The sequence below is a fragment of the Engystomops pustulosus genome, chromosome 4 (assembly GCF_040894005.1).
Source record: "Engystomops pustulosus chromosome 4, aEngPut4.maternal, whole genome shotgun sequence".
Classification (NCBI taxonomy): domain Eukaryota; kingdom Metazoa; phylum Chordata; class Amphibia; order Anura; family Leptodactylidae; genus Engystomops; species Engystomops pustulosus.
Genome location: NC_092414.1, coordinates 124963040 through 124988634, shown reverse-complemented (window position 1 = coordinate 124988634; position 25595 = coordinate 124963040). Strand labels below are relative to the sequence as shown.

At 40.1% G+C, this 25595-nt stretch overlaps 1 protein-coding gene and 1 non-coding gene across 3 annotated transcripts in view; both read right to left on the bottom strand.

Annotated features, from left to right (window-relative positions):
• FRMD4A (FERM domain containing 4A) overlaps nucleotides 1-25595 on the bottom strand; it is a 308777-nt gene that overhangs the window by 194888 nt on the left and 88294 nt on the right. Inside the window, exon 1 of one of the 2 annotated variants that reach the window (XM_072147319.1) lies at nucleotides 13295-13375. The exons of the other annotated variant lie outside the window; for it this stretch is intronic. Coding sequence (XP_072003420.1) covers nucleotides 13295-13360 — 66 coding nt within the window. The 5' untranslated portion in view covers nucleotides 13361-13375. Of the gene's footprint in view, nucleotides 1-13294; nucleotides 13376-25595 lie in introns of those variants that run through there. 2 annotated transcript variants of the gene reach the window in all.
• On the bottom strand, nucleotides 12190-12280 carry LOC140129339 (U6atac minor spliceosomal RNA). Its single transcript, XR_011855532.1, has one exon. It is a non-coding gene; the product is annotated as a U6atac minor spliceosomal RNA (small nuclear RNA).

The following is a 25595-nucleotide window of genomic DNA, read 5'->3' as shown; positions in this document are numbered from 1 at the left end:
TAATTACCCTGTTAAAGTTTGGGGTCTGCCGCCGAGGGCCACAGGTCAAATGACATCACTGGAAATCCTAGGTCCTGCTGCCCGGGGCTCACATGACCTGCAGCTTCCAGCAGAGAACCCCAAACTTTAAGAGTTTAAGTGCCATATGGGTGATCCTATTAGAGTCTTAACCTGCTAAAGTTCAGGATTAGTGACCAACCCAAGAAGGCTTTGACACCTGGATAAAATTTCAGTGGCTTATGTGACCTTTAGGGTCCTATTATATAAACTAAAGCATATAGCACTGTATATGTTTGTTTTATACTATACATTTAATAGGAAAACACAGATTTCATTAACATTTAGTATTCACTTATATTTCACATTTGACATTAGTAAAGTGGAAGTAAACTACAAGCATTTGGCTGCACTGCCCTATAAGGTCTATAAAAACAGCACAACCTACTTGATGAAAGGAAAGCCGTGACATGACTATATGTTTAGACACAGTAACAATAGAAGAAAGGTCATGTAAATTGTCAGGCGAGCCTAGGTCGCTCATCGGCTCTTTTTCCTCTACAACTTTCAGTGTTGGGGTTTTCTATTCATCTGTATACATTGTTTTATTCACATTCTTTTTATTGACCTGTCTTATTCTTTTCTCTTGTGTTTTATTATTGCCCTATTGTCTGTTTTCACAGTTCTGTATTGCACTGGCTAGACAGGCACACAGATCATCCCTGGAAATAATGCATTCAGAAAATCAGGGGAGAGACAGAATTGAGTGTGAACTCTACTATGAGTAATCTCAATATTATAGGTTTATCTGACCGTAGAGTAATTGGTGCAAGTAGTCCTGACATGTCACTTCATACAACTGTTTACCATAGCTTTTTTTCTTCTTTTGACTATCATAAATTTTAAATTTACTTCTTATGAAATAACTTTTTTAGCCTTTTAAATAATTAATTGTACCCTGTTAGTTAAAGGCTTACTTGAAGAGAGTGTAGGTGACATCTCACATTTGTTGGGATGTGATAATAAGAATAAATAAATGAATGTGAAGGAAGAAATTTCAATGTATTTCATTATGTATCTTGCTGTAGAAAGTCAGATTGACCACAACATGACACAAAGGCCACATATGGCTTGTAAACTTCATGACTCAACTGTCAAACAAGTGTTTAAGATTAAATGAAATAGTTCAAATTGTTGCGTTTGTTGCGTTTGTTGCAGGACATAACAAATATTTCATGACTTGAATACTTTAGATGACGCTGAAGCCTAGAGGTGCTTTGGTGATGTCGACCGGAGCACCTCAGACTCTTTTACATATCTTTACAAAGATGATTTCTCGTGAATATGGACCTTACAGAAATAGAGAAAAAAAGTGCCATCCCCTAGTAAAGGTAATGAGCATGGCAATGTGGACAGTCTGCAATCAGTAAATCTGATGAGAGGTGTCTTTTAATGAAGATATACCCAACTGATGGGAAGGGGTAAAGTGGAAAATTGGAAAATGCCTTCTAGTGTCTGCAGACTGACTTTTTATGTTTAATGGAGGAGAAAAGTCCATGTATAAGACAAACGTGTTGCACATTTTATGGGCATTGGAACCATTATAGACACTGCTAAGTGACTTGTACATTATATGGAAAGCTGTGACAATGTTATTAATGTTATAGTGCCACTATTTAACCTGCAATGAATCATGGGAAAGAATAGCTGCATTAACAGTTTTATATAGGGGCTTTATGGTCCAAGTGTCAGCAAAGTATGCTTTATCTACTGGTATTTGGGTAGAGGGAAACTTATTATCTACAAAAAAGGATGTGGGGGGGGGGGGGGGGCGCTCAAGCACCAATCCTAAGGCACTTAAAATGACATTGTTCCAAGTATAATAACACACAGAAAAAAATCATGACTCTTAGCGACTCAGGAGAAATGTGCACTTTCAATTCTTACAATACAGTCTCCATTAATAACCTCAAAGATTTTTGTATTTAATGTAAGAGTAGCCAGCAGCAAGGAAGTTTTCCCTCAATTTCAACACACATTTGCTGCACTTTGTATATTCATCTTTTCACAGTATGCTATTGGGCTGATTCCTTGTCTGCGAGAAATGTCATCTTGCATTATCCTGCGGTGAGCATTAAGTGACCCTAACTTCCCGATGTACTAGCTTGACTATCTACAGGGCAAAGCGTTATTAAATGCCCGTCTGGCATACTATTACAATGGCACTTTGAAGTGGAATGAATCTAGTTACCTGGAGAGGTTGTCAGAGGTAACCACATATGAACTGGGTAATGTATTAGCATGCACCATCACTTCACCACAAAGTTAGGTGAATTAACTAACTAACCCTACTAATATGAACTGCATAGAAACTTGAGGAAAAGTGCAATTTAAAGTAATACGGCTGTATGGCAGTCATAAGGGTCTGCACAGAGGGAAGGAGTTGCGAATATCCAGGACGTCCATGTAGACACAGCTTTACATTATAATGGAACGCTATAATACTAGTATGGTGCATTCAAATGACAATATATAAGGCATATTAACCCCTAAGGGACTCAGCATTTTTTGGCCTCAAGGACGCGGCCCCATTTTTCAAATCTGGTCACTATAAGTGGTTATAGCGTGGGAACGCTATGAGATATACAGGGGATTTTGAGATTGTACTTCAAATTAGTTTAAAAATTTCGATGAAATCTATTGCGTTTAGTGATGAAAAAAACAAAATTTGGCAAAAATTTGGAAAAATTCTTTATTTTCAACGTTCTAAATTCTCTACTTTTGATGCAGATAGTCAAAGCACCCAAATAAATTCATAACGTACATTTCCCAAATGTCTGCTTTATGTTGGCATGGTTTTTTAAGATTCCACATATTTTACTAGAATATTATGAGGCTCAGAATTTAGGTATCATTTTTAAAATTTTTTGTAAAATCACCAAAACCCGTATTTAGATGGACCTGCTCATCTTCTAATTGACACTGAGAGGCCTAAATAATAGCTAGACTCATAAATTACCCCATTGTGGAAACTACACCCCTCAACGTATGAAAAACCACTTTTAAGAAGTTTGTTAACCCTTTATGTGTTTTATAGGGGTTAAAACAAAATGGAGGTGCAGTCTGCAAATTGTAATATTTTTCACAATACACTCATTTTGGGTTGAAAATTAAACATTTACAATGGATTAAATGAAAAAAGGCTCCACAAAGTTTGATACCCAATTTCTCCCGAGTACACCGATACCCTATATGTGGTGGTAACCTGCTGTATGGGTGCACGGCCGGGCATAGAAGGGAAGGAGGCGCCATCCAGATCAAATTTGCTATGTCACATTGTACAGGCTATGATTTTTTTTCTTTTTTTATTGTGGACCTATAGGGGCTTATTTCTTTTGCCACATGAGATGCACTTTTCTGGTACGTAATTTTGGGGCATCTATAGCTAATTGGTGAGATTTTATTAACTCTTTGTTGGTGGAGGAAATGAAAATCATCAATTTTTAGGAAAATTTTTATGTGTTTTTTTTTTGTCCGTTAACCATACCATAAAAATAGTATATTATTTTTATTCTATGGGTCGCCACAATTACAAAAATACTTCAGTTATATATATTTTTTATTTTTTCCCATTTTTACTGAATAAAAAGTAATTTGGCAAAATTGTTAATTTTAGCATCACCATCTTTCATATGCATAACTTTTTTATTTTTCACCTCACAAATCTGTTTAAGGGCTTATTTTTTGCGAGAATGATTGTTCTTTTTAGTGGTCTTATTTTAGATTGCATAACTTTTTTAAATCACTTTTTAGAGCATTTTTTAAAGGGCATTAATAAAAAATCATCTTTTTTTCAGAGAGAGTTTTTTGAGGTTGTTTTTTACGGGGTTCACTTTGCGGATCTAATAATGATTCTGTTTTATTATGCAGATTGTTATCGGGGTTTTGTGTATTTTATTCAATTGTACTGAATAAAAACTAATTTGGAGAAAATCTTGTTCATTTTAGCATCACCATCTTTTCATATGCATAACTTTTTTATTTTTTGGCTGACAAATCTGGTTAGGGGCTTATGTTTTGCGAGAACAGTTGTTCTTTTTAGTGGCTTATTTTAGAGTGCATAAAATTTTTTAAATCACTTTTTAGAGCATTTTTTATAGGGTATTAATTAAAAATGATCTTTTTTCAGAAGGTTTTTGGCGTTTTTTTCCTCCGGCGTTTACCAGTAACGATTCTGTTTTATTATGCAGATTGTTACGGACTCGGCAATACCAAATATGCGGGTTTTTTTTGTGTTTTTATACTTTATTAAGTGTTTTTATGGGAAAGTGACATTTTAGGGGCTTATATTTTTATGTATTTATTTTTTATTTATTATAATGTGTAGTGTTTAGTGTTTTTCACTTTTTTTTACTTATACTTACTTGAACTTGAACCATCAATGCTCTGATCACTGGTTCAAATTCAATACACTGCTCTACAATACTATTTTATTGTAGAGCAGTGTAAACTGTCTGAGCATGCAGGCGCATGCTCAGACACTTTACAGTCAGACCCGGAAGGGGTCTGACTTCCAGGGACATCGGGCAGCTCCGGGGCACATGCAAGTCCTCGGAGCTGCCCAGAAGTGGATCGGATCCCCCGGTAAGCAGCACGGGGGATCCGATGCATAGGGGGAAGACCCTTACACGCCGCGGTCATGCTTGACCGCGGCCCGTAAGGGGTTAACACCCGGGATCGGAGTCGGCTCTGATCGCGGGTGTTACAGCGCGGTGTCAGCTGTACTAGACAGCTGGAAGCCGCTGCTTCTGGTACTGGCTCCGTTCGTGAGCCAGTGCCAGAAGCAGGGCGTTATAGTGCGTCCTGGTGCGCTAAGTATCTAGCCACCGTGGCGTACTATAACGTCCTGGTGCGCCTAGGGGTTAAAGCAACATTTATCCTTTTTCTAAAGTTTTTTTTAATGCTCATCTGTTCTCAGCACAAGTCAATGGCTAGTAGATGTGAAGACACCTTCCTGTTTATGTTTCCATAGACAATAAATACCAGTTTACCTGCATTCATACAAACCCTTTCAATAATGTCCTCTGTTCATTAGGGGTGAACTTCTCTGCTGCTGATCTGAACTATGGAAAAGTGCCCTCTTTACCGAGTTACCTTTCAGGTAGTACAACATTGTTCATCCCTTCAATAAGTATTGCCAATTAATTCTATTAAACTGAGCCTGTCAGCAGAAAACTACATAATAAACAACAAGCAGTATGTTGCCAAGCAGCTGAACACATTTAAGATCAGGTTTATTTTTCACGGCTCAGTGTGATGGCATCATCCAGATAATCAACTTTGAAGTGAGCTGTAAACTGGTTGTATAAAGTCAAGAGGTTGGAGATTTTAACACTGAAGTCAAGCTCTCTCTTCCTCAGAAAGCCCTCTTCACTGTAATTTTGAAGGTCCTGCATCCAGAGACATCACTGACCACATGTCCTGAAGTCTGATGCATGATGTCAATAACAGAGGAGTAGGCTTTCAGAGCTCCCCACCCTGACTTCAGTTTTAAACTCTCCGACTCCTTGACTTTATACATCTCACTTTAAAGTTGATTTTCTAGATGATGCAACCACACAGAGCCATTAAATAAACAAAACCTAGAAGGTATTATCCTGTTTGACAATCTACTGATTGGTTTATTAGACCAATTTCTGATGACAGGTTCCCTTTAAGAACAATAGTTAAGGTAGGTTGTATGAACATGTGTTATGCATTTTCTGCTTTAAGAAAACTAAAGAAGAAGGAATGAGGACGGCGGACAGACTATAAAAGACATATTACCTTACACAGGTCAACAAAACTATTCTTTACAATCTATAACATATTTTTAAGAAGTTTTCTATACATGTTTATTTCAAGATGGAGGGAGATAAAATGGAAGACAGTGCTAGACACTTTTGGCAGAAGCTCACTTCCCATAGGAACAAAGGATCGAGAAAGTTCAAATGATCAAACTTTCTTTCCCCTGACATCTGCCATCAGTGACCTTTGTTCATCTATTTCTGTGTATAAGTTATAAGATTTCCAACATAACAAATACTAGTCACATTTTTAGTCAGCCAATTTATCTAGAAGAACCAGAGTTGTTTCTTTATATCTCTATTCCTTATTGGATGCAATCCAATTGCAAAACATATGGGCAGCACATGCAGCCAAAGGTTTATGAGTCTCATAGTGATATAAGGCTATGTTCACATCTGCACCAGAGGCTCTGTTGAATGTGGAATCTGTGATGAAGAACTTTTTGTCCAGGAAACTTTTTGTCCATTATAGTCAGTGGGATCTTTAGATCTCAATTGATCAATTTCTAACCTTCAGAACATGAGAAGGTTTCCAACTTCATGCAGGCTGAACTAGATCAGAGCTCCCTGGGGTTGTACTAGGATAACAAAATTGTATCTCAAAATAATATTTGAGTTTTCTTACCCTAGACAAATTGAATTAAGGTATATTTCCTATGGGTTAAGTATAAAAATAATATTCAAATGGAGCAATTTTTACAAGAAATATGTGCAGTAACAGTGGTGAAATATGATACTATAGCCCCCTGTAGGTATTAATTACTTAATATTAAGCAGTGCTATTTCCCATGTCTAATTACATCATTACTCAATAGAACAGAGTGAATTAAAAAGTACGCTACGCAGCACGCTAAAAGCTAGCAGGAAGGTCATCAGAAAATAGTGCACTCCATCACACTATATGACTACATGGTGTATAGCAAAATTGTGGAGGAAGTTGACATGTGTAAAAGTACTAAGCAAATTACAATAAAGTAGTAGCTAAAAACAAATCTATCGGAAACTGCAACAGCAAATTCCCCCTTCCCCTGTGTACACTGTGTACATCAGTGCAGTGGGTATTTCTAAACATGAACATTTATATAGCTTGGGAGACATCAGCAGCAGCAAATCAATGGTTGCCACCGATGTTCACTCCTCCTCCCACTTTCAAGAGGGAGGAGCCAAACAATAGGACATATAACTCACTGTATAAGCATGGCTTCACCTTTTATGTGTCCCAAGTGTCATTAGGGTGTCAGGTCAGGTCAAATGCAATTAACAGTAGAAAAGACTGCCTAAGCCACAAACACATGTTTTGCAGCACAAAATGAATTTGTCAATGTGCTATCCATTGAGTTAACAGGTAGCACACATACAAACTACTGTATTTTCGTATGCATTAGGGCATAGTCCAAATTAAACATTATTTAGCAGCCTTTTTACTATAATAGAAGTTTGAATAAATACATGCGTATTATTGCATACAAAAACTTAATTTTTTTAGTAAATTATTTCCATTTTTGTGAAGTTAGTGAATATAATGTAAATATATGTAAAATGAACAGGTAAAACTTTCTAGGACTGCACCTATTGCTGCTAAGCTTTTGCTGCTAAATTTGTTGCTATTCTTCTAAAAAGAAAAAAACTATGAATTATTATTTCAGACACTTTTGTCAGAAAAGATGTCTAAGTTTGTCATGAACACATCGGGGCAGATTTATCAAGTTGTCTGAATGTCAGTATATTCCTATTTGCCCATGGCAACCAATCACAGTCCAACTTTCATTTTTTAATATTTTAAAGGGGAGCTGTGATTGTAGGTTTCGAATGCAAAGCAAATCAATCATGGCTGCAGATTTTAGTGCAACCTGTGGATGGTGATTTTTGGCACTCTGCAAACCAGAATTCTTCTCTACTTGCCTTCTCTATCAGTGATACACACTTGATATACGGGTCAAACAACAGGGCTGTTGACAGGGCTGCCCCTTTGTCATATAAATCCTATCTTAAAAAAGGAAGTCTAAAAAACTGGATTCTGAATAATTACAACTAAATCGCTTTATATAAAACACATATGACCAAAATAATTGGATGTTTCACATAATTAGCTGTCACACAAGATTTGAAGAAGTATATACTTTTTTCAGAAAGATATAAACATTCAAGAAAGTCAAAAACCTATAAGAATGAAAAAATAAACATTGGGAACCACAGAAGTCTCTGTGGACTCTGGTGGTCCAATTATGTGGTGACAAATTAAGGAACACACAAGTTGTTACAACAGTGAAAAAATAATTGTGTGGTTTTACAAGTAAGTCACAGCCACACATTTGTTACACAAGCTGCAGGTCTTAGATGTACAAAGTCTACTAAATATTTTGCCAAATATCTTTCCACTTGTACAAAGACCTTAGTGTCCCCTGTAATTGCTACCCACTCCAGCACTTCAGAACATGATGGTTGACAGTGACCACTGGCTATGTTCCGCTCTGCACAGTTTCCCCCAGGTCCTTGTCTGCTTCTCATTATGATGGTTTTCTTTTATTCACTGATTGCCTCTGCTTATTTAGTTTCCACTTTAAGGAACATTTGCATCGTCTAAACAACGTACATATTTTGTCTACCAGCCATTTTACTACTCACAATCAATCACAGATGTTACCTAGAAAGCCTGAGAAACTTTCAATGTCAAAGTCCAGATTTAAGCCACACAGAAAAAATATTTAGACTGTTTCTTAATTCGGCGCTGATCAAACAGGGTTCAACAACTTTATGGTTTTCCATTTGCTGTATCTGTTTCCTTTGTTACACATGGCTCTGGCCACATGATGACACGAGGAGTTCAATAAAGATCCGTTTGATAGTTGTGTATGGCTGGGTATAATTCTGAGTATGAAGACTCCATCAGTCAAAATAGAAGGCCACAAAAATACATGGCAAGCTTGCAACATCCAAATTTGTCTGGGGTCAGCCATTTTAAGGGAACCTGTCATCAGCTATTGGCCTAATAAACCACTAGCAGTATGTTGTAAAGCAACTGAGCAGCTTCTAGATCATGTTTCTTTCATGGCCTGTTGTGGTGTCATCATCCAAAAATTCAGCTTTGAAGTGAGATGTAAATTGGTTTTATGAGGTCAAGGAGACAGAGAGTTTGGTCCAGGGACATCATTGCTCAGATCTCCCAAAGTCCGGCGCATGTTGTCAATTACATGGGAGTAGGTGTTGACAGTGCATGGGACAGCTTGACTTCAATGTTAAACTTTCCACCTCCCTGACTTTATACATCTAACTTCAAAGTGGATTTTTTGGATGATGCCACCAAGCTGAGTCATGAAAGAAACATGATCTAGAAGCTGTTCAACTGCTTGACAACATACTGGTAGTGGGTTATTAGGACAATTTCTGATAACAGGTTCCCTTTAAATTCACCTCCTTAAAGGGGTTTTCCCATGAAAGAAAATTCACACATTTCAATCCCCTAGTGATGTTAACACAATAAAGGTCATTTTAACCCCTTACTTTACAATTTTATTCAGTTTTATTGCTGTTTTAGCTCCTATCACTCTTAAGGCTGCTCAGTGCAAAATGCAGGTGTGGGCGGGGAACCTCTAAGCAGACACATTATGCGTCATCTATTTCTGAGGGGTGACAATTTGGTTTGATTATAAGGGTACAAATGTATATACACTTTCATCTGGCTTCTGACATTGTACTAAAACACTGACACATAGAGAGAGAGATCAGAGATGCATAAGATTACACAGAGGCTGACAGACAGAGGCTGACAGACTTTTACACTGTTACACTGTGAGATCTGCTACATCTCACAGATATGCGCCTGCCTTCCTCTTCCCCCAGATAACTTATCTCCTTGTGGTTTGCAGCCACTCTCTCTGCTCTGGCAGGAAGTGATCAGTGAGTGTCTCTGAGCTTGGTGCAGGAGGCGTGGCTACAGACACAGCAGAGAGAGAGAGACAGAAATCTCATCTGCACAATCTCACATAGAAATTCAAGATGGCGGCCCGACCCTAAGTCAGAAATTACAGGGTCGTGTCTAGGGGCAACAGTGAATTAGAGAATGTGTTATTTTATTATCCTGAGTACATATAAGAAACTTGTCTTCGAGGGAATACACCTTTAAGCTTGCCATCACCTAAGCTTTAGGATACCTTTCTCTTGAGAAAGCCCTTTAGCAGATTTTTACTTATCTCCATAAGGGAAGCGTATGCGGACGGGGGGAAGCGTAAGGCCACAGGGACAGTCTTGGTAATGTGATATAATAAAGATTTGTTGTTTTTAGGCATTATTACCACTCTTGGGGATTAGTCTCTGCTTGTATATATTATCTCTGTTATTATCTTTGTTATCATTGTTTCATAGACAGCGCATGGTTAGTATTCTAGTTTGGGTTTCTAGTCCTTATGTACGGTCCGGGGGACTGCTTGCTCTACATAGAATTCCACAGAAATGCACAGCGAGTACAACTAATTAGAAATGTCATAGATGATCCTCTGACTTATATATCATCTGGAGGATGCTGGGAGCGCCAGCCGAGCTCTGTCCTGCTTGTCCACACTGGAGGGAAGGAGCTATCTGTATGGCAGCAGGTGACCCGATACGCTCTACTTTTTACAGCTGGCACTATCCGTGTGATGGATATCAGGTCTGCAGGCATAATGATTTGTGGAATATGACTGATCATAAAAGTTAGGTTAAATAGACCAGAAATAATAATTAAAACCATTTTAGGACTTTTGCCATAACAAAAATGTGCAAGTATTAACTAAGCCATGTGCTCCCATGTTTGACCTTGAGAAGCATTGAACTATATTCATTGCTGATATATGCTTCCAGCTGAATTATGTAAATGCATGCTTTTTCTCAGCATCAAACAGGATTACAATATCACATCAAGGGCAATGGATGCTTAAAGAGCTGTCCCAAAATATACTTTAACTATCAGAGTTCCTTATTATTTATATGGGATATTTGTCTGCTGATTTTCATGACAAAGTGTGTTAACATATGATGTGAAATATAAAGTAATATTTATTCCAAACAGTTTGTGAGCTTTGCAGTTCAGTAAATTACATTTTTTCCCTATGTGTGCCACCTATGCCTCATGCCTCTTTAGAAAAAGATAACATTAAGATATATGAAGTATGGAGAAAGTCTTGAAAGTTGTTTAAAGCAAATCTACCATCAACATCAATCATGATAAACCAGGGCTACTTACTCATAGATCCAGGCACTGTTACTGTGGTAATCTTCTTATGTTTGTTATCTATGGCCTTCTTCCTTCTAAAATCAACTTTTAAAATTATGCTAATGAGCACAAGGGGCTACCTAAAACACTTTGTGACCTAGCTTCATAGACTGTTACACTGTTTCACCCTCCCCCCTGCCCAATCAGCACAAGTGCTGAGGAAGCAAAGGGGAGAGGGAGACAGTGTAACAGCCTGTTAATCTGCACGGAGTGGCTCTGGTAACATCCCCAAAGCCCTTCTGGCTCTTAGCACAATTTTAAAAGTGGATTTTAGAAAGGAAGGTGGTCATAGTTAACAAATATAAGATTACTATTGTCATAGTGTCTGGGTCTATGAGTAAGTGTTCCTGGTTTATCTTCATTGATTTTGATGGCAGATTTCCTTTAACTCCTCTTCCATACTGGCGGTGCAGTGCTACTTCATTTCACAAGCACAATATACAATGTGAGGAAACAAGACTGAAGTCACAGCTGATCTTATTTCATATAAAGCAAGTAAATGAAGAGAAAGCAATGGATTTTCATTGAGGTAGTCTACATTCACATCTAGACTGTACATGTTCAGAGTATATGCACCAGAAAGGCTCCCAGTGTATAAGCTGACATATACTGGCAGACAGAGGTATCCTTTTTGCCTCCGTCTGCCCAGTATTCATTATATACTGTTAAAAACACAGGCAGCGTGCAGCAAGCTATGTCTTTCCATTCTGCTCCCTCATGCTGACCCACGTATTTGCTCAGCAGAGGACATTGGAGACAATGGGGATGGATACAAAGTATTGCATCCCTCCACTGACCTCCTCTGAGCATACGCTGCTGATGATGTTCACTCCAAACTGCTTGAGTTTCAGTGCAGTATCAGTATTGCGGCTATAGACTCGCATCACCGCTGACCTCTTTGCTTTTTTACTCCCATTATCATTTATTTACAGAACACCATTAATTCCATGGTGCTGTATATTCATTAATGGGTTCCTATACCTTACATTATGGAAGTGCAAAATACAGAAACCCCATTGAGTGGGTGAAGTGGAAGGAGGACCCTCTCTGTGAGGGCTCACAATCTATATAGGAAAGAAGATGGTAACATGAGATTGTAAAACTTGGTTAGAGATGTCACAGATTGCTATGCCTTGACCTCATGTGGGTTGTAGGTCAATTGCTAACCTTCTCTCCTTTCATACAAAACCCAAGATTAATAGAAAGTTGCAAAAACTAATTTGAAAAGACATTTATATTAGAACAATGCTTTCATAATTTACATCAATACAAATTTCTATAAAATTCCTTAAAAAAGAGTCTTAAAAATATTTGCTTATTGCCCATTCTTTATTTAGAGGCCGCCGCTGCTGACCCCTAACAATCATGTTTAATTGTCCTGTTGTATTTGTGAGACAACAGCATGAAATAATCCTGCTCTTACTGAAGTGCAATACAAAATATAATTATATTTCATTTTATTTATAAGGCCAGGTGGGATTTTAATAGTTGCTTATATCTAAAATATCTGCGGTACTGTAGGACTGGTTTCTAAACACAAGTCAATCATTTGTCCTGCAAGGCAGAACAGTATGTGTTATGCTAGTTCTGTACCCTATGCAGTTTTCACTTTTTACGTGTTATTTTTTGCTTGGAAGCAACATAAAGGCATTATAGAATAACTTGCTGTACTTACTGTTTTTTGAAAAAAAAACCCCTCTGATCAGGCAGAAAACACCAGAGACGCTGTTTGTCTTTAAAGTTTTTCAAATACTGCCTTAGCATTTTGTACCCACAAACCGAAAACCCCTTTAACATGAGTCATGCCTTCACTAATGCCATATGACAGTGGATGATATGCAGTGAGGCAGTGATTCTGTTGTATAATGAAGAGGCAGCACATGCTACTGGATGATTGCTTTATCTAAACAGCTTTCATCCCTAGTAAAAATAGCAGGACAATGCTAAAAAAAGGAGGCAATAACACATTTAGGTAATAAACCTTGTTTCCTTTCTAAAAGTAACAATAAACATGAAATCATAAATATTTTATGACCGAGATAACAAAAAATTATTTGTCTTCACCTTGATTACTAAGTTATTGCAAGATGATAAAACCACCCATTGATCTGTTCGCAACTTTAAGGCAACCACACAGCGCAGGCGAGGAGAGTAATGCATACTTAGAAGTAATCCCACAGAATATAGCATAAGAGAAACTTACAAACATATCCATCACCAGGTGCTCCAAAGTCACCTCAATATCCTCCAGTTTGGCTGCAAGAGTCATTTTCGGAATTGTAAATTAGAAAAAAATGGTTTGCAAGTTATTGTGTATCCAGAAGTTTGAGGTTCATTAAATTGTTGTATCCCCAATAAACCCAACTGTGAGTTCTGGGCACATGAAAAAGACAGGGTGCTGTGTGAAGCAGATCCTCAGTGCTGTGGCAAGCATCAGTTTTCTAGGAGTTGATGTTTGTATGCGCTTCTAGGCTGATCCCAATATTTGTTCCAAGTTTAGCTGGGAAGGGATGGGAAGTTGAGTGCGTGCATTGCAGCTGGATAGTAACCCATCTGGGACCGCAGACAAAATGAGGCATGTTCCTCTGTGACTGATATTTATATGTTTCCACTTTTTGACTCTTTCTGCCTTTATTGCTTGGTCCTGACCTTTCATTAATGTCTACACACTGGAAAGTATTGTAGGACATGGCAGAACTGGGTTTTGAACAACGTTAGGCCAATTCACATAGCTATATCATGAATGATCCTTTGTGTGCTGATTGAAATTTCCTTGTAAAGCCACAAGCAAAAGGAGAATTGTGTTTTAGATAAGGGATATTTACACCCTCATTTTTTCCTCTATTATTAGATTAGAACTCCAATTTCCCAAAATAGACTTTGATTCTCCTAAATTCATCAAAGTGAGCACTGGGTTCCATCTTCATGAATTGCTTGATTCAACTCAATGAGGGAACTGGCACAGCCTGTGTCTTATTTTGATGAACAGATGGGCAGACTAAGAGATCTTGTGTATTGCATTTGGATATTTTGTACATCAAGGGAGACCATACTGGAAATACTGTGGAAGACAACATAATTATACCATTCATATCACTTTTTATGGATGTCCATTTGTATTCAATGATATTATATTATATATTTTTGCTACTGTTTATATTGCATATATATCTGATAAATTTGACTGAAAAGTGGAGATCAAAGTTATGCACATGGGGAGATTTATCAATATGTAGAAACCACAAGGGTTAAAATCACAGTGCTTTAGTTAGTAGTGGATTAAAATATAAGCAATTTGGGTGGTAACCCAACGCCCAAGCCTTCTAGAGGGCCCATGGTCACCCAAACCACTGACCAAATTTTATACAGAGAATGACCTTGTACATCTGTTCCTGCTCTCAATACACATCTAGAAGAGAGCCATTTCAGGACCTGTGAAGGTCCTTCAAACGTCCTCAATCCGCAGATTGAAAGCAGAAGGAGCAAATTCGAGCCTTGGGCCACATTTATTACTGTGACTTGCAGGATTGTGTCATATTCTGCACATTAGTGAGGCAAACTGCACATATTTTTCATCAATGTGGGTCGTGGAGTTTCAGTTGTCACAGAAATAGATTGTTGCCCCCTAAGACATCACAAGGGGAGACCAGCAATTTGGTCCAATATTGCAGCGCCCAAACAATGCAGGCATTTAAATGCCCCCCCATTTAGCTTGCATTGATCTTTGCTGTTAGCATTGGGTGTTTGCTGCAAACACCTGGTTTGTATGAAGTGAGCTTAGCCAGTGAGCCCTCTTCATACACCTGTTGCCGCACCAGGATGTACCGGTACTGCACCAGGAGGTACCTGGTGTGGTAAGGTGCTAAACTGTGGCAGATTTAAACTGAGACTGAAGCTGGATGACAAATCAGGTGCATCTTTAGACTATAAAGATAACTATAATTTTGCTAAACCTTTTTTGATGAAAAATTCCAGTAAGCCCCACCCACTTTTTAATAAATCCTGCACAGACATAAAACCAACAGATACTCTCCTCCATAATTACACATTCTCTTGACAGGTTTTACATTATAGAAAATTACCGATGAGGAGCTAACCTCCGGTGTATACCCAAATACTGATTGTGGAGATGTGCAACACAATATCCAGATGGATATTGGATTATGGATTTGGAATATTTATGGGTATAACTCCTTATCGGAATAAGATGTAAATGTATGTCAGGAAATGTGGTCCATTACCCGAAGTTGGTCTTTTATTGAATATGGAATTTTGTGTCAACGTTTGGCTTACTATGTGTTATAAAATGTCTAAAATGGTTGGCCAATGAGGTTTTCCATATAACAACTAATAGGAAAATACTTCCCCATTGTTGCTGACCATAATTCCATTTGAACAGTGCACCATGTATGAGGGTCTTCAGTCCCAGATGCGTTCCTTCATTCATTGAGCATTTCATGGCGTTATGCTTTAGAAATGTGAATAGAAATAGAAATGATATGAAGAATCTTTGTCACTAGGAATGACAGGCCATTCTCATAATGTTTTATTTCATGTATTTTACAAAAAGGGAATACTCTACTGAGATTGGCTAGTCATCCAATTGCTAAGATGAAAACCATGGGAGGTATTCATCAGGGCTTCGGCACCACGGCAGTGCCACACAAATACTATCTTATTGATCGGTCTTAGGATGGCCGTGGCCGGATTGGAGTGGACCGTGATAATTCACGGGTAGTGCTTATTTCTACGGCAGGCAGGGAGGCACGAGTGCCCACGTATGATAAATAACCTGCGCTCATTTAGTCTTTCTGATCCATTATGTGCATTAGCTTTGTATTTTCTAAAGGGCAACACGTCGCTTCTTCAGTAAATAAATGTTAAAGAAAAGAGACTTGAACTCATTGGAAATAGTGAATGTTTTAAATAAAAAATAAAAGAATTGTGTAAATTGCTAAATCTTTGTAATCATTGTAATATTTAACATGTTATCTATCAAAGCTATCTAGAAACCATCTATCTTTTTTTCCTTTGGTCAACTCTGCAATCATTTTCTAGGTCCATGGGAAGTAAGCATTGTACCTCTGGGGAAATACCTACAGATCTCAATGGAGCCTTGTGAATCAATTATAGACATAACTTGTGTTTAGTCTACACTTTTCTATAGAATCACCTTGCTACTGTAATATGATCACTCCCTTGCTGGTCAATAGTAAGGAAAAGGCGAATCTTGGATTCCATTCAGCAAATCATTTTATTGATTTTTGCTGTTTGTTATTATATACTAATATGTACAGTATCTAAGAAGTGTACAACCATGTACCTACCGTGCCAGTTTCTTAAAAAATACTGCCAAATCAAATCAGGTCCAGTGCTACTTCCTTCATTCAAGTGACAAGTATCAAATGCACCATCTGAAATCTACCTAGGTGTGCTGCATCAGAAGAGAATTATACATAAAATAATCTATGGAATAACTCAACCCTTACAATATGATTCATTCCCAACATCATCGCCAAGAATGAGGCTTATTCAAATATCTATTAGCTTTGTGTCTTACTTAAATGGATATAATAATACATTGAAATTTATCCTGTATCCAACAGCCACTTAAATCAAAAGGGGTACAATGGACACTTAGTCTTCTAATTTGTGGGGGATCTTGAAGTCAGATACTCACTAATCAGCAACCACAATTTTTTGGTGCCATTGGTAACTCTTGTACGCTATACATTAATATTATTATTATATTATATACATTAATTATTATTAATATATACTGTAATAAATATTTTCCTGTACCAAAAACATGTGCTTATCACACTGCAAGAAAAATGGCGTTGGGTGCAGGCTATTAGGACAGGGTCAAGGGTCCTCCGTGGATATAAAATTGGAAAATAAGTAGCACTCCAGGCATCAAATGCGGTATAAAAAGTGGTTCTTCTTTATTTCATGTAAAGTGGTAGCAACGTTTTGGCTCCAAGGAGCCTTTTTCAAGCCAAACAATTAGTGCATGAGGCGGATATATATACAAAATGTTGGCCGTCATATGACTATCCAAACCCCGCCCCCCACATTCATTCGCCATCGCCATTCTAAGTAGTGTAGAGTATGAACGGGTGTCAGCATGTCACTGGACCGCATGAATGGCACGCAAGCCCTGTATGGACAAGCTCCCGGAAGTATCAGAGAGCTGCCGGGGCGCTGTCATGAAAACGTGTACACAGTGCGTCCACAGCATATAGCCGCAGGACTCAAGCTGCTGCACGTAAGTATGAACAAGCGTCGAACGTGCCTGATGTGAAGAAAATAGATATGCACACTGGTCCACGTGTGCGGGACACACAGAGAAACATTTACGGTTCCGCCTCATAGATCATATTCCAGTTCTTAGACGAGGGGGTAATAGAGAACGACTATTGAAAAAACGAGAAATGCAATGGATATTTACATTGAAGACTCTAAAACCGGATGGTTTGAATGTGGATTACAAACTTAGCACATTATAGGGATGGTCTTGGATACAGTTTGCCTCATCCTATCCCATAGCCCTCTGCTGTTACAGTTGTGTATGTAAAAGATCATAATTAGTCTAACTGATTTTTTTTAGTAATATACTCTTTTTGTCTATTTACAGATGGAATTGTTCTTTATAACTTCAGCCAATTGGGACGACGTCTGTGTGTTTCCCCTCCTCACTATATCGCCTACTATTAATCCTGTATATGCATGTGTTCCACTGTCTTAACAATCTGTGTTCTAGTCCTAATAGCACACATCAATATTGGCCATTGCACTCTTTGTGCTGTCTACCATAATCTCCCTTTTTTTTTCAGGGGGTCATTAAAGGGGTATTCTCGTCTTGGCACTCACATTCAGTTTCATTAATTTGCCCTATGTAAACATTTCTTCAATTGGACGTTATTAAAAAAAATTTTCCTGTGTGAAGATAATTTCTCATAAATGTAGTCATGTTGTCCCTTAGAAACGAGATAGCTTCCTCGGATACGGCCACCTCTACTGGAGAGATTGCACAAAGAAACAAAAAGTTTTTGTATATGAAATGTCCAGGAGTTATTGCAGGTCCCACAGCCGTCCTGTGGTAATGATTGCTGAATCCTTATGGTTCGGCAGGACTCTATAGCGCAAGTCTGGCCACCGCTGCCAGAGTATGACGTGGTCGTATCCGAGGAAGCCATCTCGTTTCTAAGGGACAACATGATTACATTTATGAGAAATTATCTTCACACAGGAACATTTTTTTAATTAACATCCAATTGAAGAAATGTTTACATATGGCAAATGAATTTAATTAATGTAAATGCCCTGATGGGAATACCCCTTTAAGTAGGGGCCACATTAGTATGTGACATCCCAGACCTCTGACTCTTTTATGGGCCAGATCGGGGCATACGTCCCTAATCAAGGGACGGGATACATGTGGTGACAGCATAATCCCCAAATGAGTGATGGACTAGTGTGCACGTATATTTTCTTCACATCAGGCACGATCGGCGCTTGTTCATACTTACGTGCAGCAGGTCGAGTCCTGTGGCTATATGCTGTGGACGCGCTGTGTACACGTTTTCATGACAGCGCCCCGACAGCTCTCTGATACTTCCGGGACCTTGGCACATGCGCAGTCCAGCATACAGGGCTTGCGTGCCATTCATGCGGTCCAGCGACATGCTGACACCCGTTCATACTCTACACTACTTGTGGCGATCGGAGGACGGGCAACACGCGGCGGTATGTTCTCAAGTCACATATGACATGGTTTTTTACTGTATTTTTATCATATTAATGCACTTAGGCACTTTGTGGACCGCGATCAACTTCATGAATTGTAAAGATTAAATGGGATCGCTCTATTAAGCATTATTAATGTGTCTTATCGTGGACTACACTGCATCACTATGTATACTGTACTTTGCATTATGTATATACTTCTTTTTTTTTTTTACAAAATATATAGTATACGGTATTTGTCCGCCTCATGCACTAATTGTTTGGCTTGAAAAAGGCTCCTTGTAGCCGAAACGTTGCTACCACTTTACATGGAATAAAGAAGAACCACTTTTTAAACCGCAATCTCGACTATTCTCGTGTGTACTCAATTTTGTACTTTACTTGCTACCTTGTTGACCTCCTTTTTGTTATTTGTTTGTCTGTCTTGTTACATGTCTACAGTTTGGCGCAAGGAGGGACCGTTGCCCGGTTACTAGCCATTGTTTAGGGTGGACACAGTATGCAGGCAGGCACTTTTTGGGGAGCTCAAAATTAAGGCTCATTGTTCTTGCCTGTGTCCTGCTCTTACAACAAAAACATATTATTATGGTTAAAAAGAATCTCTTTTAAGGGATGATGTTTTACCCAGCATATGAATTAGGTATTTATTGGTTTGGGCTGAAGAATAGCAGTGATAGAGTTCTCTGTGTTTTCTAACACAAGGGAATTGTGCAGACTGAAGGGAATGGATCAGACTGAATATAGTGTAACCAAAGACTGTACACAATAGCCCTATTACTTTATATACTGAAGGGCTGATACTACCAAGCATGTTTTGTATTGCTTATAATGAACCTCTGAGTTGATCTATTTATAAGGCTACAAAGTCTGCTTTATAATTCCTGTGTGCGCTACCAGTGGTATCAGGAATCCCAGACAGTAAACCACACTTATCCGATAGGTTAACGTCTCTGCATGTCAAGGGGCTACAGCCTCTGGGTGTATCGGGGCAGGCTGCTGCACAGCGTTTATTCTACACCAGGCAGGGTGTGGCTGAGCCGGCCGGGCCCCCCTTTATGGCCCTTCACACCCCACTGGTGTGAAGGTGGCGGAGGGGGCAAAATAATCACAGGTTCTAGCAATAAGCTAGCATTTGCAATTATTTCACTCATGTGGTGCAGGGGCCCTGATAAATATGCCCCACTGTCTCAATGCAAATGAGGCTTTACAAGGATTTGCCATGTAGAAAATTTACAACATGCCCACAGGTTAAGTACTAAATATTATACAGATCCAACTCAGGGACTCATATCTGTCTCAAGAGAAGTAAAATAACCTTAGAGGTGGGTGTTCATGTGCTGCTCCCAGGGTCGTCTTTAGTGGGCAGCAAACTGTACATTTGCCCAGCGCCCCCTATGTTAAGTGGTCCCCTGCATGAGGACTTTTGTGGGCAGAGAATGTATTGTAATACCCTTTGGTTGAACGCCTGGGTGAAGATGCTTATCAGCTATCTCCTGTATATGTATATATCAGTGGTAAAGAGAAAAGCAGTACTCCGTCTCCAATCAAAGGTTTTTTTTATTCACATGTGGATATAAGGGCCCTTGAAAATGACTACATTCAGTTAGTTGAAACGTTGCCTTGTATCCACATGTGAATAAGAAAACTGGAATTGGAGACGGAGTGCTGCTTTTCCCTTTACCACTGATGTACGTTTGGGGTCATGGGTCAAACCTTTACTAGCCTGCACCCATTGGATTGAATCCTTTTCACACTGAGCCGCCATAAACCTTTCATCAATCTATCATCTGTCTATCTCCTATAAAATTCTCCTACAGTCCATATTACAGATTGCCTTACCATACTACTGGGTGTAAGTACAAAGTGTTATTATTGTGCAGGGCTAAAGAAGCCTCTTACTGACTGTGACTATTCATAAAAGACAGCACCTTTATTTATGATGGGAATGCCCTTTTAATGAAAAAACAAGGTGAATCTGCACTTTTTTGTAATTCTATATTGCCAATGTGTTCCAAATGTATTTACTGCAGTTTCCTAGACAGCTAACTACAATGTCCACAATTTTGTAGGTTGTTTAAATTCAGTAATAGACTGGAAAACATGTTATCACATATTTCTATACCCATGTACGTCAAGGGTTAATTGCGAGCATTAAGGTAAACTTATTTTTGTTTAAACATTAATATGTTTCAAGGTGGTCAAAGGTTGAGCTTTTACATGAAAATAACAGTATATGGATTTGAAGGGTGTTGACTTTGGATCAAAACGAGTTGGCAGACATTATAATAAGATATTGTGATCCACGTATCTGCTGGCCAAAAACAACAAAGTCTGGCATTATTCATTTATGGTTAACATACAATATAAATGCATAAATGTGTATATACGGTCATATTTTCTTTGTTATGTGATCCATAATATAGGTAGACAACTGCTAAGGTCTGTGATCCTACTATGACCTAATTCCCAATACTAAAATATATAATATTTTATGTCTTTGTGTTGATTGGCTGGATGAACAGGACTTCCATAGGCTTCTTTCCCAAACATTCAGAACTTAGAAAAGCCAGGATAGAATTTGAAACCTTTAACCTTGTACTCATATTACATTATAAATAGAGATGAGCGAGCACTAAAATGCTCGGGTACTCGTTATTCGAGACGAACTTTTCCCGATGCTCGAGTGCTCGTCTCGAATAACGAGCCCCATTGAAGTCAATGGGAGACTCGAGCATTTTTCAAGGGGACCAAGGCTCTGCACAGGGAAGCTTGGCCAAACACCTGGGAACCTCAGAAAAGGATGGAAACACCACGGAAATGGACAGGAAACAGCAGGGGCAGCATGCATGGATGCCTCTGAGGCTGCTTAATCGCACCATTATGCCAAAATTAGGGGCAACAGCATGGCCATGACAGAGTGACAGAATGAAGCTAGATAGCATGTAAAACATCCAATAATTGACCCTGACACTATAGGGGACGGCATGCAGAGGCAGCGGCAGCAGCGGCAGGCTAGAGAGTGGCATGGCGACATACTCTAAATGGACTCAGGCTTCAAACCAATGGGTGGCAGAGAGGAACCAAAGGAGGTGAGCAAGAAGCGCTCAAATAATATCGGTACATGATAAAAGTTTGCCAGTATATTTTGTGGATTACACAGCAGGGTGGCGACAAAGTTAACATGGAAGCCATGAAAACAACCCAAAATTCTGCCTGACACAGCTCGTTTGATAAGGGGACCATGTATGGAGGCAGTGAACTAGTAGTAGATTAAAGGTGCTGCAGTTAAAACTATGTTAGTTGGATCTTGGCATGGAGCTGGCGCTCCGCTGCCAGGCGAGCTTTCGCCAATCCAAGCCCCTGTCTCTAGGCTACTCCCCAAACAGCACTTCTAAGAACCTTTTGTATAAGATCAAGTGTAGTAGCGTTCTTATAAGTTTGGGATATGGCGGGTGAGGGGAATGTAAACAGATGCGCAAGAAGCGCATGATGCGCATGGAGCTGGCGCTCCGCTGCCAGGTGAGCTTTCGCCAATCCAAGCCCCTGTCTCTAGGCTACTCCCCAAACAGCACTTCTAAGAACCTTTTGTATAAGATCAAGTGTAGTAGCGTTCTTATAAGTTTAGGATATGGCGGGTGAGGGGAATGTAAACAGATGCGCAAGAAGCGCTGAAATAATATCGGTAAATGATAAAAGTTTGCAAGTATATTTTGTGGATTACACAGCAGGGTGGCGACAAAGTTAACAAGTTTGATGTGGAATGCCCTGTAATAGCTCTTGGGCGGTGTGCCTTTTATCGCCTAGGCTCAGCAGTTTGAGCACCGCCTGCTGTCGCTTAGCGACGGCACTGCTGCTGTGCCTAGAGCTACCGACTGATGGCGCCATGGCCACGGATGGTAATTCGGAGGAGGAGGAGGTGGAGGAGGGGTGGGAGGAGGAGGAGGTATACTAGACATTTGAGACCTGGACCGAGGTAGGCCCCGCAATTCTCTGCGTCGGCAGTATATGACCAGCCCCAGGGTCAGACTCGGACCCAGCCTGCACCAAGTTAAGTGTAGTGGCGTTCTTATAAGTTTGGGATATGGCGGGTGAGGGGAATGTAAACAGATGCGCAAGAAGCGCATGATGCGCATGGAGCTGGCGCTCCGCTGCCAGGCGAGCTTTCGCCAATCCAAGCCCCTGTCTCTAGGCTACTCCCCAAACAGCACTTCTAAGAACCTTTTGTATAAGATCAAGTGTAGTAGCGTTCTTATAAGTTTGGGATATGGCGGGTGAGGGGAATGTAAACAGATGCGCAAGAAGCGCATGATGCGCATGGAGCTGGCGCTCCGCTGCCAGGCGAGCTTTTGCCAATCCAAGCCCCTGTCTCTAGGCTACTCCCCAAACAGCACTTCTAAGAACCTTTTGTATAAGATCAAGTGTAGTAGCATTCTTATAAGTTTGGGATATGGCGGGTGAGGGGAATGTAAACAGATGCGCAAGAAGCGCATGATGCGCATGGAGCTGGCGCTCCGCTGCCAGGCGAGCTTTCGCCATTCCAAGCCCCTGTCTCTAGGCTACTCCCCAAACAGCACTTCTAAGAACCTTTTGTATAAGATCAAGTGTAGTAGCGTTCTTATAAGTTTAGGATATGGCGGGTGAGGGGAATGTAAACAGATGCGCAAGAAGCGCTGAAATAATATTGGTAAATGATAAAAGTTTACCAGTATATTTTGTGGATAACACAGCAGTGGGCGACAAAGTTAACAACTTTGATGTGGAATCCATGAAAACAACCCAAATTTCTGCCTGACACACCTCGTTTGATAAGGGGACGATGTATGGAGGCAGCTATATGGACGACTTTTGGAGGTAGCAATGGAGACAACGTGTGGAGGCTGCTATGGAGACAATTTAATTTGGAGAGTGCCTGTATGTGGCAGTCCAAAAAAGTTTTCAAACCAGAGGAGCAGGTAGGTGGCCCTCCAGAAAAATGAAATAGATTGAGGGCCTGTATGTGGCAGTCCAAAAAAGTTTTCAAACCAGAGGAGCGGGTAGGTGGCCCTCCAGAAAAATGAAATAGATTGAGTGCCTGTACGTGGCAGTCCAAAAAAGTTTTCAAACCAGAGGAGCAGGTAGGTGGCCCTCCAGTAAAATGGAATAGATTGAGTGCCTGTATGTGGCAGTCCAAAAAAGTTTTCAAACCAGAGGAGCGGGTAGGTGGCCCTCCAGAAAAATGGAATAGATTGAGTGCCTGTATGTGGCAGTCCAAAAAAGTTTTCAAACCAGAGGAGCAGGTAGGTGGCCCTCCAGTAAAATGGAATAGATTGAGTGCCTGTATGTGGCAGTCCAAAAAAGTTTTCAAACCAGAGGAGCGGGTAGGTGGCCCTCCAGAAAAATGAAATAGATTGAGTGCCTGTATGTGGCAGTCCAAAAAAGTTTTCAAACCAGAGGAGCAGGTAGGTGGCCCTCCAGTAAAATGGAATAGATTGAGGGCCTGTATGTGGCAGTCCAAAAAAGTTTTCAAACCAGAGGAGCGGGTAGGTGGCCCTCCAGAAAAATGGAATAGATTGAGTGCCTGTATGTGGCAGTCCAAAAAAATTTTCAAACCAGAGGAGCAGGTAGGTGGCCCTCCAGAAAAATGGAATAGATTGAGTGCCTGTATGTGGCAGTCCAAAAAAGTTTTCAAACCAGAGGAGCAGGTAGGTGGCCCTCCAGTAAAATGGAATAGATTGAGTGCCTGTATGTGGCAGTCCAAAAAAGTTTTCAAACCAGAGGAGCGGGTAGGTGGCCCTCCAGAAAAATTGAATAGATTGAGTGCCTGTATGTGGCAGTCCAAAAAACTTTTCAAACCAGAGGAGCAGGTAGGTGGCCCTCCAGTAAAATGGAATAGATTGAGTGCCTGTATGTGGCAGTCCAAAAAAGTTTTCAAACCAGAGGAGCAGGTAGGTGGCCCTCCAGAAAAAATGAATAGATTGAGTGCCTGTATGTGGCACTCCCAAAAATTGTTTAAAACAGAGGACCGGGTAGGTGGCCCTCCAGAAAAATTAAATACATAAAGTACTATAGCTAGAGCCAGTGGGCCCTGTCAAAAAATAGCCAGTTTCCTCTGCTTTACTGTACAAAGAGGAGGAGAAGGAGGAAAATGAGGAGGAGGAGGAGTGGATAAATTATTCAGGTTGAGCTTCCTTCACCTGGTGGAGATTGGAAATTATGAGAAATCCAGGCTTTATTCATCTTAATAAGCGTCAGCCTGTCAGCGCTGTCAGTCGACAGGCGTGTACGCTTATCGGTGATGATGCCACCAGCTGCACTGAAAACCCGCTCGGACAAGACGCTAGCGGCAGGGCAGGCAAGAACCTCCAAGGCGTACAGCGCCAGTTCGTGCCACATGTCCAGCTTTGAAACCCAGTAGTTGTAGGGAGCTGTGTGATCATTTAGGACGATGGTATGGTCAGCTACGTACTCCCTCACCATCTTTCTGTAAAGATCAGCCCTACTCTGCCGAGACTGGGGACAGGTGACAGTGTCTTGCTGGGGTGACATAAAGCTGGCAAAAGCCTTGTAAAGCGTACCCTTGCCAGTGCTGGACAAGCTGCCTGCTCGCCTACTCTCCCTCGCTACTTGTCCCGCAGAACTACGCACTCTGCCGCTAGCGCTGTCAGAAGGGAAATACTGTTTCAGCTTCTGAACCAGGGCCTGCTGGTATTCATGCATTCTCACACTCCTTTCCTCTCCAGGGATGAGAGTGGAAAGATTTTGCTTGTACCGTGGGT